General features: G+C 39.5%; 1 protein-coding gene across 1 annotated transcript; it reads left to right on the top strand.

The window, feature by feature from the left end:
* Positions 1-11,077: 11,077 nt before the first annotated feature.
* On the top strand, positions 11,078-17,038 carry rgs4 (regulator of G protein signaling 4). Its single transcript, XM_085436963.1, has 5 exons — positions 11,078-11,259; positions 11,575-11,682; positions 12,976-13,040; positions 14,809-14,972; positions 15,344-17,038. The coding sequence occupies exons 1-5, from the start codon at positions 11,216-11,218 to the stop codon at positions 15,587-15,589; spliced, it is 627 nt and encodes a 208-aa protein (XP_085293089.1). The 5' UTR covers positions 11,078-11,215; the 3' UTR covers positions 15,590-17,038.
* Positions 17,039-20,683: the final 3,645 nt, after the last annotated feature.

The following is a 20,683-nucleotide window of genomic DNA, read 5'->3' as shown; positions in this document are numbered from 1 at the left end:
GTGCAACTAATATTATTCACTTCACTTGTTTTGAGCAAACAATCAGCTGCAATGTTTTGCTAGGAAAATGCTGCAGAAAGCGTCCATGAAAAGTGAAGATTAACACTATTTTGAAAGCACATAAGCACCATGAACCCATCAAACAGCCCCCACAGACTTAACTTCAAATGTCAAATTAGGTGTTTTTGTCAGAAAAACATAACACTCAAGCTGACCTGTTTTTTTTAATCTTCTGAGCTCAAGGATTTCTCGTTTTGCTGTGTTTCACCTCAGAGCAGTCTCAGAGGTGTTGTGTTGTGAGATTTCACTTGGCCAAGAACTACCAACCCACTGCTGGATTCAAAAGTCTCATCTTAGTCCAGACTTCACAAAAAGCAGTTATTTTGCCTGAACTTTATATTTGGAAGATATTTTCTTCCAAACAAACTTGAATTTTTTGATTAACAGTGACATTCTAGGACTAAGATTGGTTCAAGCATATTATTATTATAATATACATTTTATTTGAGGGTGCCTTACTAAAACCCAAGGTCACCTTACAAAGAGAAAAAGACATAAATAAAACAGTATATTAAAATCGATTCTAATAAATTAAAATACAAAAAACAGCAAAATACAACCACAAAACAACAAAAAACATCTGTATTAAAGCGAGTAAGCCAGTTTAAACAAGTAGGTTTTGAGTAGGGATCGGTATCGTTTAGGTTTTATCCAATACCGGTGCCAAACCGGTACTTTTGAAACGGTGCCGGTGCTTAAAGAATGGAGAACACAAAATTGGTCCAAAAACCCCTCATGTTCAGCTGTTTTTTTGTAAAAACATAACAATGTTAGCCTTTTCTGCAGCTATAGGGGATTTATGGTATCACTCTTGGCTGGAAGTAGTGCTTAAACAATGGAAAAAACACAAACTTTGTCCAAAACCCTCTCATGTTTAACTGTTTTCCACTTTTTCTTTGGTCATTTTAGCCTTTTTGGCCAGGGTGAAGGGAGTATCTGCCATCAAACAAGAAGACAGCCGCATGTAGCTATGATGATGTTTGCTAGTTCACCTTACCTGCATTAATGTAATAGCGCGGTTAGCCTACTCAACGTAAATTACACACGAACAACATTAAGCTACTCACGCAGAGAAGAACGGCTGCTGCTGCATCATCATCCGTCATCATTTCTGATACACTGGCAGGGCTAGGGGCCAGGACTCTCCTCTTCGGGGTTTTTGGGGATGTTGCTAACTCCAGGACCGATAACAGGCAACCCACGCGCAGTAGATGTGCTCGGTGTGAGGTCTTGCAGCAAGCTATCAAATACGGTGCATTTCTCGGCTTTTAAAAAAACGCTATGCGTTGCCAGGTGTTTCATCGGATTTGAGGTGTTACCTCCTTTGACAGTATCACAGTATCAGCTTAAAGCACTTGTTGCAGGCTGCTGAGTTTGCATATTTTGAAGTACAGCCAGACTTTTGACCGCTTTGCCTTGGGCATTTTTAATCTGTAGCTCTGCTCTAAAAGAACGTACATACCTGGCCCCGCCTACTATCCTCGGAAACATAAAATGATTGGCTAGAATCTAAAGTGTATCACAGCTCAGGAAAAAAAAGCATCGAAATAAAGCACCGAAATGTGCGCTGCTTTTCGGTCTGGTTACTACCGTTTATGTCAGAACCGGTGCCATCATGGCACCGGACACCGGTACCCATCCCTAGTTTTGAGTTGTGACTTAAATAAGGGAAGGGACTCTATATTTCTTAAGGCTGAAGGAAGTGAGTTCCAGAGCCGAGGAGCAGAGCGACTGAAAGCTCTGTGTCCCATACTGGTAAGGTGAGAAGAAGGAACAACAAGATGAGTGGCAGATGAAGATCTGAGAGAGCGGGAAACTGTGGTGATATGAAGCAGATCACAGAGTTAAGGAGGGGCAAGGTTATGAATACACTTAAAAGTGAGAACTAAGATTTTAAAGTTTATCCTGGCTTCTATAGGCAACCACTGAAGCTGTAGAAGAATTGAGGTAATAGGGTCTCTTAAGGGAGTACGAGTTATGACCCGAGCTGCAGGATTCTGAAGAAGTTGAAGTTTATGGAGGAACTTATTGGGGAGACCAAATAAGAGTTGCAATAATCGATCCAGGAAGTAATAAGACAACGGACAAGGATGGCAGCAGCATGGGGAGTAAGGAAGGGACATCTGCCTGATCCTTTGCCCTACATTCAAACAAATTTGTGCACCACATCGTAAGTATAAATTCATTTTTGGTCATTTGACCTGTCTTTGCTACATCCCTATCTGGCACTAACTGGTAAGGCTTAAGAGCCAAAGGTACACTGTAGATCTCCCCCCCCCCCCCCCCCCCTTTCTTCTCAATATCAATATATTAAGAAAGTTTTATATGCAAAATAAATTGAAAACTGAGCAACATTTAGTAGATAAAATAATGTATATTTGCAAATCTTGCCATCGAATTTAGTACCTAGACTTAATGTTTACTCTACTGTTGTCTTTATGTGTGTAATTCAAATTAGGATCCTCTGTGCATTTTCCAGAAGCACACACGTCTGTGTGAAGCTCTACGTGTGCCAGGAACACACAGAGCCATCATCACCTTGCTGCTGTGTAAGCCTGGCCTCTGGTGCGCTGATCATATCCTGCTGTCTGGTTAGCAGCAGGAGATAGCATGGCAAAATTCATTATCAGTTCCATGCTGACAGAAACCAAACAGAGCCATTTTACCTGACCCCACACCATTATTTGGAAAGCCAAACCGTGAAGGAGAAACAAAATATACGTTATATAAAAAGCTGCTGAACTGTTCGGTCTGATTTGTGAAGCTTGGTTTTAGTCGCTCAGCACTCCTGTGAGCTGCCGGGGTGTTATATGGTACCCATTCAGCATCATGGAGACAAAAACAGTTGAGCACTTGTGTAAAAGAGAACTAAAAGTGAAAGACAAAAATCACATTTAAGATGTGCTTGAATTACTAAAATAACATAAGAAAGGTGAAAATATAAAGGTGCTTTGGCACTCAGCCAACTGGTGTGCATAAACAGATGAAACAGATTTTTTCATTGTTAAACTACAAAGGGAGTTTTGCCATCCCTCCATTCGCTTCCGCTTATCCTTTTTCAGGGTTGCGGGGGGCGCTGGAGCCTATCCCAGCTGTCATAGGGCGAGAGGCGGGGTACACCCTGGACAGGTCGCCAGTCTGTCGCAGGGCCAACACACATGGACAGACAACCATTCGCACTCACATTCACTCGCACATTCACACCTAATGGCAATTTGGATTAGAATAGAATAGAATAGAATTCAACTTCATTGTCATTGCACACGCACAGGTACAGGGCAACGAAATGCAGTTTGCATCCATCCAGTGCTTTAGTGATATAGATATATTACAATATATATTAGCAATAATATAGATATGTGAGTTTATTACAGAAATGGGTCTATTATGGTATGTTATAATGTACACGGTATGAAGTATGTTGTGAATATTCTATAACTATAAGTATGTACAGGCTGTAGTGAGTACAAGCTATGTACAGGCTATGAACAGCATATAAATATGAAAAACTATACAGAATATGAAATAAATAACTTTACAGAATCTGAGATATACAGCTATACAGAAATGATTATCCAATTAACCTATCCCCACAAGTTGCATGTATTCCAGACACAAGGCTGAACAATATTTTTGGATGGCTTCAGGCCCTCAGACAGCACTGCATTGAAAATCTGTAGCAGATGTCAGCTCATGAGCTCAGGAAGACCTCTGAAATCCACTGACAGTGAAACCCCAAAAAAGCAAGCGAAAACTCTTGTGCGCAACAGAAAACATTTATAAACAAACACCAGACACGGCACAATCGCACCTATCAAAAGCTGAAATTCTTTTTTGGAAATCGGGGACAGCACATCCCTTGGGCCAAAGAAGAACGGGACCATCTGGCATGTTAGCGTCACACGATTCAAAGACCAGCAACTTTGACGTTAAACGACTACATAGCATGGGTAACTTGCACATCTGTGACGGCGCTGTTGATACTGAGTTACAAACACAGGTTTGGGAATGGAGCCACATACTGTGTTGCAATCCAGATGACATCGTTTTCAGGGAAGGCCTTGTTTAATTCAGGAACAAAATGTCCACCCAGATTTTGCACGTCATTGCGCTGTTAAAAAAAAAAAAAAAGGGTCCAGGTGCTAAACCAGCCTATCTGTAGTTCCAACCTGAAAGTGAAAAACTTTTGGCTGACTGAGAAACCAAAATATGACAAAGAGCTTCCTGAACGTTGAGCAGACAAAACAGTTCCATTTCTAAACTACAGCAACTGGAATGTTCAGTTATCAAATCCTTGTTTTTGAGTGTTTTTAAAAGAAGAGGCAACATAGCACATGGGTAAACATGGTCAAAATCTTCTTCTTTTGATGATTATATTTAAAATGAAATAAGCTTCGAGTTATTATAGTCGGCTTTCATTTACATTTTACAAAAAGCCCTACATTTTACAGTATTATTATAAGCACATTTTCTAACCTGCAGCTGACATAGAATGGCTAAAAGCGCTTCATTCACTTATGAGCATGTAGTCGGCGAATTGGCTTTCTCTTGACAGAACATCATTTTAATGCTTGGGTGCAAATCTCTATTTTAAGCCTTGCAGTGTCCGCAGATGCATATTAAAGGCCTATGCTATTCAGACACATTCACAAATACAACGTGCAAATGAAGAAGTGTCATGTTCCTCAAAGTTTTCTGTAAATAACTTGTAGAAATCGGTGGTTTTAGGCTGTAGTAGTTATTTTCCTTGAAAATGCACTGCAAAACTTGTTAAAAAAAAAAAAAAAAAAAAAAAAAAGCAATCAGAAGATTATTGGGGCGCCGGGAAAATACCATCCACCAAAAGCACAAACAACGCTAACAATCTCCTCCCTGAGTGCGTCCAATTTTAAAAGGACTGCTCTCACTGTTTGGAAATCATTCTACCTTAAAAGGGAACTGCTGGCAGCCCTCCGTTGTTTAAATGCCTCCACATGTTGGCTGCAAATCTGAAAGGTACGCTCTTAGAACTTTTGGAGACAAGAATTAAAGCTGCTGCAAGGTATCAGATCAAAGGGAAAAATAATGCATGGCTGCAGCTTTGGCTATGAGGTCATGCGAAAAAAGTCGCTGGGACAAAGAGAAGGAAAGAAGGAAATGATCCTCATTTTCAAGGATGCATTTATCAGAAGGTTATCCTTCAGACTTTGAACAAACCTCAGCTTGCTTATCAGTTAATCTTGATTATATATTATCTGTGAGCAAGACAGATTAGTCTGTCCCATCGGGTCGAGATGAATGAGCTGGTCAAAACAACCTGCTCAGCTTGCTCAGTTTGAGAGCCAACACTTTAAAAAGTGCTCACAAAGACTGATACATCAAGCTTACACATATTCATCTGAGGTGCCTAATCATCTCCCTTCTATTCTATGTTAAACATACTCACTATTTCAATATTTAAGAGAAACAACAAAAGAAAGGAAAGAAACAGATTTTAAAGTCACAGTCTACCTTTTTCTTTTTTTGTGTCCTGTCTGGCACTGTAGCAGGGAAAGAAAAAGGAGAAAAGAGATAGAGAGAAAAGACAATGAAAATCTGCTTCATCACCTTTGTCTTTGTGTCCTTTTTTTTTTCTCTTTCTTTTCCTGGATCACCTGTTGAGAAAGAAAAAAGAAAACAAGCAGAAGAAGACTAGAGCAATAGAATAAACAACATCACAATGATATATGGGAATATAACAGTAAATACTAAATGTTAAATATTATTGTGCAGCACGTAAGATCGACAGCGCACAGTGTGCTTTATGGTAGGAGCCAAAGAGGGTGTAATTTGTGTGTGTGAGCACCCGTGTGTACACCTGTGAGCATGAACGCACTTGTTTTTAAAAGGTTCCTTCATGTAATGATCTGTTAGAGGGTGTGGGGGGCCACAGCCCCGTCCACCAGGGCATGAAGCAGGTATGGAGGAGATCAAGACTCCAGACATCCGGAGGCCCTCAGAACTATCCCAGAAAGAGCTGAGGAGAGTCCCAGATGAGGGATCACTCAGCAGCCGCGGAGCATAAGCCAGGGGGGGTTGCAGTGACGTGCCCAGGAGCTCCGCCGGCAGCCAGCTGTCACAGTCACAGTCTACCTACCGGCAGATTATTTATTCTCCTGACATAAAACTGCACCAGGTGCAAACAGGGAAGTGAAAACATTGCGCCTGCAGTACTGACCTGAAAGTTCCCCAGATAAGAAACCTACAGGCTGCAACTAATGCAGCTAAGTGAGTTACAGTAGCTCATCTGATGGATGGGACCACACCGACCAGCTTTCGCTCCCCACGTGCATCAGTGAGCCTTGGTCGCTCTTGACCTTGTCTCTGGTTCACCATTGTTCCTTCCTTGGACTGCTTTTAGATGCTGAAAACTGCAGACCAAGAACACCCCACAAGTGTTGTGGGGTCTAGCCATCACAGTTTGTCAAACTCAATCCTTATGCTTGCCCATGCACGTCAACTTTCAGGACAAAATGTTCACTTGCTCCCTAATATATCCCACCCACTAGCAGGTGCCATGATGAAGAGATAATCAGGGAATTCACTTCACCTGTCAGTGGTCATAATATTATACCTAATCAGTGGCTGTATCCCAATTCAAGGTCTGCAGCCTTAAAGTACGCAGCCTCAACGGTCCTCAAGGGCCGCGTACTCAAAGACCGCTAAGGCCGGAAGTGCGAGGCTTGTGAAATGGGACGGTCTAGCCTCCGTTGCGCTGCCCAGGTTGCCTAGCAACCATGATACTAACAGCTGGAAACAGCTTTGTTTGACAGAAATGAAGGAGAACATATTTTGTTCATTTGTTTCTTTCTTTCTACATGAGCTTTGATCATTCTCTGTAGGATTAAGCTCAGCTATTGAACGGCGTATATTTTAAAGTAAAGGCTTTAAAACCAAGTTAGTACAAACATCACTAATGTCACATAACTTTGCCGACATGTGGCCAACAGTAATGTTTTAATGTTCTTCGTTATTAAACATTTGCACATAAATAAGTGACATAATATTCAGTACTTACTTAAAGTTTACTCTTCGGGCGCCCCTCATCCGCCGTTTTTTTCGGCAAAATTATCCACACCCACCGCCACGCTATGCATTCTGGGATATGTTGGGCCACGAAGTCTACACCACCACGTCCTTAAAATTCAGGGAAATGAAGGACGCATTTGAGGGCCGCATTTCGAGCAGCCTTCGAATTGGGACAGCCTTCGTCGCGTCACGGTGACGTAATCGGCCTTAACATGCCGCATTTAAGGCTGCAGACCCTGAATTGGGATACAGCCAGTGTATATCATTACCTGTACTGAGTTCTCATTGGGTTGCTCACCGCTGTAACGCTAAGTTTGCTACATGAGCTTTTATGAGTTCTCTACATCATCAGTGTGATTACACATGACAACAAATTAGATCTTATATGTATATGTATATATTTATTTAATTGTGAGGGGGTTAGGTTAAGATTAGAATTTTCAGGCATCTATTTCATGGTCCAGGTTTTACGGGGTTACGTTTTTCAATACACACATTTAAAGATGTTTCTTCTGCTTATTTTTTGCCGCTGCTGATGAAGAAACATAGTCATATATACTATTAGAAAACAAGCTTAGAGTGTGTGGGCTGGATGCAATTGCAACTGGCCAGAGGGAAAGCACGGAACACTGGGGTGGGTAAATTTCCGATTTCAGGTTTATTCTTTGCAATCTGATTGCTGTTCTGCAGGCTTATTGTTCAAAAATAATTACAGGTCGCAGGATAATGATTTTAACCCCTGATTGATATGCAGTGGTTTAGAACACAAAGCAGCCTCTTTTGTTCAGTATTCCATTTTAGTTTGTGACTTATTCGTTAAAACATGCCTATCTGCATTAATATCCTCCACCATTCGTGACTCCTTACCTTTAAATTAACAATGCCGTCAGAAACTCAAAAAAAGAATTACCATAACAACAGCCACTTGACTGCATCCTCAAAAAATCACTTTGGGCTGGTTTACCGGCTTCTGTATTCAAGGATAGATACATGGATGATTGAATATTGCTTGAAGTCATAAAAAGTTCTAAAGGAGATGCTTGAAGACGTAAAGTAGGAGGAAATTGCGGCAGAGGACTCGTCAGAGCCACAAATCAAGTCGTGTGGGGGACTTTGATTTCCATCCAAACAATTCAGGGCAGCGTTTCATAAGATTCCAACCTTCAACTGGTTTGAATTTACTGGGTTTAGTTTTATTTGATAAAGACAACATTTACTAATTTACAAGCTTAGCAATCCCTGGGCACCTTATATGGTAATGACCATCCAGCGACTGAAGAGTAGACTAAAATGCTAAGATTTTTTGGAAACAATAGGAACAGGGTCAGCTATGAGACAGTACCTTACCCGAGTCTCATTGCGTCACACAGTAATTCAAGGTCTGTGTGTAATTTGCTGAAATTTGTAGCAGCACATTTTGTCCCATATTGACAGTTCGATGACAATGAGAAGTGGAGTGGGTTGAGTTCAATAGGGTCAGCCGGTTTAGTGCTGCACTGCCGTTTCTTGGAGTTTGACTAAGTTGGTTGTTGTTTTTATACTTGATCAGAACTGTCAAAATTATTGACAGTTCTGATCTACAGTAAGAGGAAAAACTGAAGTTCTCAGTGCTATAAAATGATCTTCTAAGGTAGTGAGAAAAGTAGTGAGGAAGGCAAAATGTAAACAAAACAAAATGTGTTTGATATGGTTCATATTCCGCACAGTTATAGAACTTGTAAACACCCCTTTAATGTGCAAAAGCACAACAGCACTATAGGAATAGTAAGCTTCTCCTCTTTTGTCTTAGATAATTAGAGTCCCATTTCTGATAAGGTTGGAGATTGCATAAGCATAGTGGTGTGTGGTCACCTTTTAAAAACTACTTACCCTGACACACACCTAATAACGGGTGATTAAACCAGATAAAAACATACCCTTTCTGGTTAAAGAGAGTTTATACACTTTTATGGTGGTAAGATATTTACCATTAACTGACAGCAGTGAAAGAAATCAACAGCTAAACTAAAGCATATTTACAGGATGAAAAATTATAAGTAAAATACCTGCATGCAAAACCTAAACTAAAAGCATTCCTGTGTCTCTTTTTGAATTTGCTCTCTGACTTGCTCTCTACCTGTCCTTCATAGAATGTTTTAGGATTAGGTTTATTATAATGACTTCACAAGGTTAACCTGCTGCTTTCTACAGTGCATTATTAAACCACATGTATTCAATGACTTTGACTGAGCTCAGAGACTCAGAAAATGAAAAAAACTGAAGAAGTTTAAAAGACAGAGAATGTTGACTCTAAACTTGCGCAAGTAATTTGACGAATGAAATCAGGGTTGTGTAATTATCAAAACAATTGTTTTTTCTCACATGTACTGTCTCTGGAGAGACATGCCGAGTTTCATATTGAACTCGTCTGCTCATATCAAACTCTTGCTCTTGTCATTGTGGGAGGTGGTCTTCCCTTCTTGGTGATCTCAGATGTTTTTCTTGCCATAGTGCTAAAACAGTTAATACACTCACACATCTTGAGGAAAATGATTTGTAATGTATCCACTGTGATAAAAAACTACAGTATAAAATGAACATGAGGAATATAATAGCTGATCTGAGCCTTGCTAACAATAGTTCAGGGCCGGCTTTTGTCAGCAGGACATGGCCACACCTACTATAATGACAGAACTTCGATGTGAAAGCTAAACATACTGTAGCTTTAAGAGAGAAAAAACCGCATCCTTTCCTATAGGTTGCTTTCACTTCTTTGTCACTGTAACGTATCTCTATTTTTACCTGTAACTAGCTAAGCATTGGCAGCATTTTCTGTTGTTCTGACTACGTGTCCATGTGATATGTGCTATATGATCCCCGACTGTAGACTTCCACAGAGCTAATGGCACAGTCAAACCACCACTGAGAACCCAGAAAGTGAAACTCTGAGTATTGTTTTGTATTTACAATTATAAACCAAATCCTGAAATGAGAAACCCAATGAGGACAATTAGAATTACACAGAGAGACAGTTATTCATTTATGGAGGAATGGCAAAACTGCATAATTACTTTTCAGAATGATTCATTTTCAGGCTGTAAACTCTTCAAAACAACAGCTCCAAGGTAGTTATCATGTCATGACACGAGTTGTTAAGTAGAGAGAAAAGACTGATTAGCAGTAAGCCAACAAAAAGGAGACAAACAGTCACAATGGCTGCAGTGTTCATTGGAACTAGCCTCAGAGAGTGCCAATTAAGAACGCATCGGATTAAGTCCCATATTGATGCTTTTAATGAAACCATTACTGTTTTCCGTAACACAAAATAAACTGTCATTCACGATGCTTATTACTGTATATTATAAATGTTATAACATTTGTGTCTGGTAGGGAGTTGTGGCTTACACCCTTTTTGATACAAGTGTCCTGTTGGACAGATCTACTTCACAACATTCAAGGCAAGTATTGATTTGATGAGATTATAATTGAATCCTGAAATCATCTAATTTACTGAAATGTGTTTATTGCATGCATCACATTATTAATAATGCTATGTAGCACATAATTCTCTTTAGGTACAGCAGTATAAAAATGGTTGTTAATGCTTGAACATAAACACTGGCTGCTGTAAGCTGAGTTGACAGTAGGTCCAGCAACAAAGGTCACATTTTCCAACTATGACCTCACAGAATACATTGAAAATAACAATTTCCAGGTCTGGATTTTAGATTTGCTCAGTTTGAAAAAGCTCTGTTTTTCTCCACATGATGTATGACTTCACCAGTTTCTCTAATGCCTTAAATCCCTCAGTGGAAAACACCTTTTATTGTGGTTACATACGATCCCATCTGTTGTAAATGTTCCCCTATTTTCTCTCCCTCTGTTCCTCCCTCTCTGTTGTCCCTTTCTAACTGTCTTACACTCCCCCACCCCTCGCCCGTCTGGTGGGATTGTCAATCCATTTTGGAGGTATAAAACCACTGCTGGGGGTGGAGACAACCACAGCTTGCTGTGTGATACTGAAGGACTCTTGCAAAAACACTGCTGCTCACAACCGTGTGGTTGCCTCTCTGTTGTCATTTAAAACAACAGAACTGACTTTGGATTTTTAGATTTTTAACGTTCCATCATGTGTAAAGGACTTGCAACACTGCCTGCGACATGCTTGAAAAGGTAAGTGCAATATTCCTTGAACAACGGGTGGATAAAAACATTAATTCAGGAAAAAATAAAGACAGAAAGAGAAAAAATTAAAACATTGTTTTTGAATATGATGTGTGTACATGTAAAAAATGAAAGAGCTGTTATTTTACAGCAGCAACTCAAAATCTCAATTTAAACATGGAAAAAGAGGAACTAGCTGACAAGCTGTTAACCACTTGTTTACATAGATAAAGGAAGTCTGTGCGCAGATATCACTAATGGAAACACACTGACATTTTCTGAAATGCATTTTGCTCACGGTCCTCTCGTTCTGCCTCTCCACAGTGCCAAAGACATCAAGCACAAAATAAGCTTCTTACTCCAGAAGCCTGAACCTCAAGCAGCAGATCAGAAGCAGATGAAAGAAAAATCAACCACAGCTGCTGCAAAAAGGTTAGAGGAACAAGCCTCTCTCAGCTGAATTTGCTGTTTAAAAGATGTGTTCTATGCGCTAAGTCGCACATTGAGCCTCCTTCGAAAGAGAGAATTTTTATGATGAAAACTAAAACCAAGCCTGCCACAAATGCTGACTTAAAAAGTATATTGTGTTTCCAATCTGAAGGAGTTGAAACTGCTTAAAAATGTGATGGCGGTGTCTGTTTGAGATCAGTCTCCTTCAGACTGATGCAGAGCTAAATTAAGTTTATTTTTGACTTTAAACTCAGTGACTAGCGCCTAACACGGTACAGATAAGAAAATCCTGGCTCGTGCTTCAATTCAAGTTGCAGACCCTTAATATTGATGTGCCTCTAAATGAATGACTGAAACTCGCGGGACATCTCTGTTATCTGAGGCTTGTTGGGAAAGAGATATATAGGGAGGTGATTAGAAAATAGATGGATGGATCTTTCCACGTAGAAGATGAGCTCACTTTGACGCAATAGGCTGAAGAACCATTTCATTTCATGGAAAATAAATGATTTAGTACTTTTTTTTAATATATTGGACCAGTGGTATAGCCAGTGCCTCCTATAATTGGACATAGATGTGATGACTTGTGTGGCTAACAGTCATTAAACTTTTATAGTTGATAAATTCTGCATAAATTCTGAAATCGAATTATGTTACCGAAGAGCACAATCTATCAGATTTCTCTACACTTCCAGAGCACGTCTTCCCACGGGAAGCCTGTTATTGTTCTTTATGAGAACGTTTGCATTGACCCTGCTCGCATTAACCTTGGCTTTTTAGCAGCATCCCGAGACAGCTATGGATGATCAATATTCAGTTTTCCTGCTAAAATTGCACAGCAGCAATATCAATCACTATGCACAACACAAAGACTCGATGGCGCTTATATAACCTTGTGCATAATGCAAATTATGATTCTAAATGCTGATTATATATTGGTCTTTTATAACTGAAAATGATCATTTTACTATAGTCCGGGCTTGCTGCTGTCAGATGACGTGCGTTGGCATGATTTGATTTGCTGTCATTTTGATAATTGCATTTTTGCGACTGGGATTTGAATGTGTCGTTCTATTTACAGCAAAAGATATCTCATACAGATATCTTTGTTTTGCTATGTTGTTAAGAGATGTTTGGTGGCTACTTCACCTTTTTGGAGAAAGTACTACAAAAAGACTAGATTAGAGATAAGGTGAAAATGTCCATATGTACTTTATGTAAAAATGTTTTTCTGTGCAACCTTACTTAAAATGGCATTGATCGTTTGTGTTTTAGGGTGCCTAATACAGCTGAGGTGGAGAAATGGAAGGAGTCTTTCAGCCATGTGCTGAACAGTGAAGGTAAGTGTTACATTAGTTTCACTCATAAAAGACTGGATCTGAATCAGAACAAGTCAGATGAGGCTTTTAATCCAAAGCTAGCTGGAAGAACTTCTGACTTTGGCATCCCAATATTAATAATGCCATCAGCTGTCCGACAGAAGCTTCACTCATTTGTTCTCAACAAAATGTGCCTGTGGCTTTATATATTTAATCATTTTCATGTAGTACAATACAGTTGCAATCATGGGAAATACTGGCTTTAGCATATCACTGTAAGGGTTGACAGTAAGGCTTTGCTAATCCCAAAAGTGATGCTGAAAATCAAGCTGCAGCGTAGCAGATGGTTGGGTTTGGCTAATTAAGTATCATCACTGTGCTCATTACTGCTGTTAAAAGAAAGTTAAGGGGACTTGGCTGGGACACACAAACACGCAAATGGAGCACACACACACACACACACACACACACACACACACACACACACACACACACACACACACACTCAAGCACTTTCCAGCACATTCTCATGCTCTAGCTTTTGCTACGTGTCACGAGGCACTACTAGAGGGCCTCTCAGGGCGTGCTGACCAGTGCAGAGTGTGCACGTGTGTGTGTGTGTCTCTGCGTGTGTCTCTGTGTGTGTGTGGATGCATAAGACCTCTGAGAATCATATTGTCTGCGTGTGCATGGGGAGCAACGGCCTTGCAGAAACCAGCGGAGTTCTGACCTGCGTCTTTCCATGACCTCCAACATAGTTATGGCTTCCTTCTGCTGTCCCTATTACATCTGTCAGCTGCTACTGCTCCTTCATTTGTTTAACATATTAAGACCTCAAAGGTCTCCTCAAACTCTTCTTGTAGTCATGTTAGACATATGAGACAAGATGTAGCTTTTTAATATAAAGTAAATCAGTGGCATGTTCGTGTCATGCTACAAAGCAATGTAAAACTCCAGCACTTGGACACGCTGCCAAAAAATAAGGCTGGTAAAATTCTTACCCAGCACTCGGAACTTCTGTATTCATGATTCATTTTTTTCTGGCAACTAATGTGCAGTTGGGAGCTGATTAAAACTCCTATTGGGGAGGTGGCATAATTTTTGACTAAGTCTGGGCAGGTTCTGCTACCTGAAATTGGACTGCTCTAGCTAATTCTGCTGCATTATTCATCAGGCAGCCAGGCCAAATTAGAAAATTTAGACTGGCTTTGATGAGTGCAAAGGCTGCCACACCATTATATTAGAGCATTTATTACACTCTGGTGAGGCTTATTCATTTTGCTTCAATAACACACTGCTTTATCTTTTTGGCAATGCTTTACAATGACGACAATGTTTAAACCGAGACTTAATTAAACTTTGGTAAAGACTTATTTCACAATAAAAGAATAGTCTTTACTAATCATTTGTAGTGTTAAAATGTATGTTTATATAATTAAATTGCACTGTGCCACAATTCTGACCAAAATTGTATCTAAACCTAAGAAAAAAAAAACAAGGAAAGAAGAATTACACAATCGCTATGTCACTGGCCTACTTACATGTGCATGTGTGTTACAAAGGTCATCTGTGAACATGATCTTGATGGTTACTGGGAAGTTCCAGCTGGTTTACAAAAAATTTACCAACTAGTAAACAACATTACTAATTGTAATGTTATTAATTAATAGTTTATTAATAACGAATATATATTAACTAAAGTTATTAAGTTTAATAAATAAATAAATGGACTATGTGGCTGTTGAGTACAGTTGGATCAAAAGAGACACATTTTTCTTTCTGTGTTTAGTGGGTCGCACAGTCTTCACCAGCTTCCTAAAGTCGGAGTTCAGTGAGGAAAACATGGACTTCTGGATGGCTTGCGAGGACTACACGAAGACTGCACCTACCAAGCTAGCAACCAGAGCCAAGCAGATCTACCAGAAATATATTGGTGCAGATGCTCTTAATGAGGTAATCACAGCACTACTGAAATAAAATGACAAACAAAATCAATTTGATTAATAAGAGTAAAATCCTTCAACATAAAAAGAAGATTACTTGCTGGGCAGGTAAAATATGACTCACCACACCCCAATACTATACCTGAACATTTACCTTCAAGTAAAAAAATAGTCCACCTTTACTTTAAGATATCTTTCTACTTTTTTCACGTCTTCATTTTGTTGATAAGCCCATGTGTTTCTCCTGCCTCGCATCAGCAATGATCTCTATTACCAAAAACAGTTGCTGTTTCTCTGTGGCAGCTTAAAAGTTTAGGCTCTTGATAAGTGAATACATTACATCAGTATGTTTCACTTTACTTTCGTTCTGTGACCTTTTAGGTAAACTTAGATGCAGCGACAAGAGAAAAAACAAGACAGAACGTCGAGAACGCCTGCCCTTCTTGTTTTGATGATGCCCAGAAGATGATCTACACACTGATGGAGAAAGACTCCTATAGGCGCTTTCTCAAATCCAAACTGATCCAGGATCTGTGCCAACAACAGAGTAACGCTGCTCAGGAGAAGAAAGAGAAGAGAAGCTGTGACATGGCTGACAGCAGTCAGGTGTTAGCTGGTGGTGCTTAGTCAGGACGAAAGAAGGAAAAGCTTGAAGGAGGTGCCAAAGATCGACAGTCAGTTAGGGCTCACAGTGGGAATGATAGGTTTGCTGGGGTGTCCGGGGTTTCTAGATAAGGAAGGAAGAATGGTTTTGAAGATGTCTGATGAAGGTTCATGTGAGGTCGTTTTCTTTTCCTTCTGTTTTTGATACTTGCTCTTTATTTCTGGGCTTATGTGGTCACTCTTGTAAATATTTATATATTTCCCATTTCTGCATTCATCAGGTGAAATGTTCTACAGACTGACTGAATGTAAATATATCATTGCATTGTGACATTTTCCTTCTGGATTCTTTGCAAAACACAATCTGATCTAGAAGCTGTGACCAGGTTATCTTGATACTTAGAACAGAAAACTATTGAAAGCTACCTCCAGCCAACAGACACGAAAACTGGTGCCACTGGAACATTTTCTCAATGGAACGGCACAGATTACTAGTTTAGCTATGTACAGACCTGAATATTTAAATTAATACATCAAGCACTTTTTAAAATAATGCCCCAATTCCGTTGTGTATAGGAGTAGAGTCTCCAAGTTTAAATGTTGTACAATTTTATACAGTCATAAATGTAAAGTAATAATTGATCCTGGTACAGCTGGAACAACAATAAAGTAGCACGTATACTGTAGTGATTGGCTTTGCAGTTAGTTTTAGGTTTAGGGTCACAGATTGGTTATTTTCCATCATGTTGACTTATGGCCTCACAATGTAGTGGTAATGGAAAAAAAGCTTTATATAGTCATTTGAAGTTCCAACTCACTATTTAATACCATATGTTTGTACAACAGCCCATAGTTGACACTGATGTCTGTTTATTCACGTGAGTAAAACCCGGTGTATATCTCAACACTTTATCATGGTAACAACTGCCTCTGCTGTTTAAACATCCTGACATGATCTCTGCACTGTGAAAACACAGACTGACTAGTTCTCGTGGGAATTTTAGGCATGTTTTAATATTAGTAGAAGTAGTAATTGTCATAGAGTCATGACGCAGTTATGTTAAACGGAGTAGGATATTTTTTTTAAAGAAAACCACCTTACCAAATTTTTGGTGGCCACACATTCTACAATGTCTTATCTAAATGTATACTGTGATGATAAAAAACTACATATTATATGTAAAAGAACACGTGTCTTTGTCCTATTTCTGTATACTCCCAAATGTGCTTAATGATGAAAATCTGTGGTTGTATTTACATTTTTGTTTTTGAGCTTTGGTGATGTCACTTGTGGAAAGTGTTGTGGAGTTGTACTAGCTTGCAGATGCTCTTTTAAAATGTAAAGCTGAGAGAAGGTGGCAGTCAAAATAATAGCTGTCCTCTGCACCTACTAGCTGATTAACACAAGTGGTGAAATTCTCCTGTAACTATAGGTAACAAGATATGAAGTAAATAAATGTGGCATGAACAGTATGTTTGTGTGTGACATGTTGGAGGATAAGCTCAAACACACACTTCTTTGTTACACAGTTACACTTCTTATGACGCATCAACCATCAAACATATTGTGCCATATTAACAAGTGGATCACCAAGGACATGAGGATAGATTGATTATTAAAATGACATAATTTCAATTAATGCAATTTAATATTATTTCAGATTTATAGATACAGTTCCAATTCACAACAATTCTCAAAAGGCATTTAATGATTTAAGGTAAAAACTCAAATATATAAGAAAAACCCAACAATCAGATGATCCCCCCTGCAACTATGTGGAGGAAGAAGTACTTAGAAAATCATCATATACGGTAAATGTAAGTTCATTTATGCTATTTTACTGAATCAAAAAAAAAACATCTTAAAGGAAATTTTAATGAAGAGCAATGATTAAATTAATGTTTAAATAAAAATTGTGTTATGCAGCATTGGTTTTAAACTTGACTGATAACATTTTATTTCATGTAGTGATCAACACACGTTGATGCCAGTTGACTCTTTTTGTTGTGATGTCTAAAAGAACGTTTCCATGACCTCATCACATCTGTCCCTTCATAATCAGACAGTAATCATCTATAATCAGCAGGGAAAAGGTGGTCTCTTCTATATCTAACATTGATTGCGTAACGTCTGCAGATTATAGATGATTATCAGAGGGTAACGTTATTATCGAATAATTACCAGAGAACATTTCACACATAGGAAAGACGGGTTTCATCAGGATTCGATCATTTTGTTATGAAAGCATAATTTATAGAGGTGTTTAATACACTGTTAATAATTTACTAAACAGTTTAAATTTTAAACTTCAAAACTTACAAGAAGTTAAAAATAACCTTCAGAGCTCAAGCTCCACTTTTCATACACTGGACCAACTTTTTGTTTGGATGTGCCTCATTGAAGTGAACAGTGTTTACAGCATCTGTGTTCATACCCACTGCATAAAGATGCCTATTTAAGGGGAACATATCTGAGCAACTACACAGTAAATAACTAATCAAATCTAATCTGGGAATCTAACTCATACAGACAAGGAGACGGCAAACATGCATAAATATTTGCTTTTGGGAAATTCTGTCTGCCTGCTTTGCTGCTTAGTAAGAGCACAAAAATAGAATATAAAGTGCCTTGATTCTTTAATAGAGGCAGAATCTCTAAAAATATTTGAATTAATACTTAAAGAGCATCCTTCCAGATGAGCTTCAAATTGGGATCAGTGGTAGCATGATTGAACTGTTGTTACGAGACTTATGTTGTTTAAGGTAAGATTCCTTCCTGTGGAAAGTTTCTGCAAACACAGAAAGAAAAGAATGCACACATAGTTGTGTCTGCACAGACACACATTCTCGTTTCTGTCTGATATACTGCTGTACGTCAGCCGCAACATGCAGGAATTCTGCAGCTTGAGTAAATCACAAAAAAGTGATAAATCCACTGGTGTGCTTGTGTGAATATTTCTCCGTCATCTAAAATGTATGGGAGTGAGAGACAACAAGTGAGGACCAGGGATGAGGAATCTGGATAAGCACACTTAGGGCTGGAGCTACAGTACCACTGGCTAACATTTTTCTGATTTCATTCAATACCAGTACTGGGGCACAGAGATGGAAAGGTCCAAACACGAGACAAAATAGTTCATTAATCAAGTATTTTTTCTGGTCACTCTGATGAAGGATTTGAGGCGTTGTGAATTAAAGTCATGCATAAATTTTATTTCTTTAGTTGTTCCAAGAATGATTCCTTCTTTAAGCCATTTAATTATAAATACAACATAATATTTAGCTGTTGAACTGTTGAAATCAGCTCTTGAAACTGTTTTTTGTAGGCTGCTTTGGGAATATTGTATTACTACTAATATAGGACTATTAAACATGTCATTCTCTTAAGAATGGTCAATATAAATGAATAAAAATTAAATCATCATAAAACCGTTTATGTTTAGTGGCCTACGATGGACAGGCGACCTGCCTGGGATGATAGCTGGGCTAGGCTCCAGCATGTCTGGCACCCTGAATTGGAGAGATGGTTAAGAAGATGAATAGATAAACTGATGGATGTATTATGACAATTAACACAGAGCTCATTTGTCCCTCGTAGAATTTTAGGAATCTAAATATAGTGAGACACGCTCTGCTGTCGCGAGGATCAAGGTTGATAAGAATGACACGACTACATTTAAAAGGTAACTTGTAGTTAGCAAAATGTAAACTTTTAGCTGTGAAACTCTAAAATGCTTAGTAGAAAAACTTCTCTGGGTTTGTTTTTTAAAATCTTATTAATAGTTAAGTAATATCCATTTTACATAAAGCCTATTGATTGAGCCTATTTGTTGTGTAGCCTATAAAGCTGGTCCACTGTTTAGGTTACATATTATATTAACAATTCATTTTATTTATTTATTCTTTACTCTGCACCTTAGTTCATATCCTCTCTTAAGTACCCTCACCTTTCTTTCTTTTACTTCTATTATTCATTATTTATATCCTTATTTATTAAAGAAGGAGTAACGTGAAATAAGGCAAATGCCCCCTGTCAAATCTGACTGCCTGTCCAATCTATATGCTCTGTGGGAGTACACGGACTGCACTTATACTCTCAGCATGAGCTGTTGAGCAAAACTTTGGCCTTTCATTTTGGACCCACTGTCACTGTGGTAGAAATTGTAACCCTGCACAGTGGCCTTTGAGGATAAATCTTAGCAGAAGTTTCAAAAGAAATGCTGCAGTGCAAAGGCAGCTTCATCGGAAATAAATGAGAAAACTCAGTCGGAAACTGAAAACATTTTGGATTTTTGATCCTTTTTCTGTTTTTGGTCCTTTGGCTTCACATCCTAGAATTAACCTCCCTAAGCGGTGAAGTGTCTCTGCTTCTCATCCATTCAATCACCAAGTAAAGTTTGCAGCCTGTCATTGAAACTCACCCCTTATTTCCTCCAGTAAGATGTTTTCTCAATGATTCAAGGACTTATTCTGATGACTAATCTCAGCAGCTGATTAAAAACATCAGAATCAAAACAAACCTCCACATTTAAATGCTCATGTTTCAAGCAACCTCTCCGTGAATCGCTACCTTATCGTGGTGGAGGGGTTTGTGTGTCCCTGGGATCCCAGGGGCTATGTTGTCTGGGGGCTTTTGCCCCCTGGTAGGGTCTCCCATGGCAAATTGGTCCTGGGTGAGGGACCAGACAAAGAGCGATTCAGAAGACCCTTATGAAGAGAACATCGAGGGAACAGTTTATCCTGCCCGGGATAGGGTTACCGGGGCCCCGCCCTGGAGCCAGGCCCGGGGAGGGTTCCCAAGGGCGAGCGTCTGGTGGCCGGGCCTTAGTCCATGGGGCCCGGCCGGGCACAGCCCGAAGAGGAGACATGGGCCCATCCTCCCGCAAGTCTACCACCTGCAGGAGGCGCCATAGGGGTCGGGTGCATTGTGTGCCGGATGGCGGCCAGGAGCGGAGGCCCTGGCGGACTGATCCCCGGCTGCCAAGACTGGCAATAGGGACATGGAATGTCACCTCTCTGGTGGGGAAGGAGCCTGAGTTAGTGCATGAGGTTGAGAGATACCGGCTAGATATAGTCGGGCTCACCTCTACGCATGGCTTGAGCTCTGGAACCAGTCTC

Source organism: Copadichromis virginalis, linkage group LG17, assembly GCF_057382275.1.
Source record: "Copadichromis virginalis isolate Kocher_CV1m ecotype Utaka linkage group LG17, C_Virginalis_male_GT1.1, whole genome shotgun sequence".
NCBI lineage: Eukaryota > Metazoa > Chordata > Actinopteri > Cichliformes > Cichlidae > Copadichromis > Copadichromis virginalis.
Note: the sequence above shows the minus strand (reverse complement) of the source record. Positions and strands in the feature narration are given on the sequence as shown.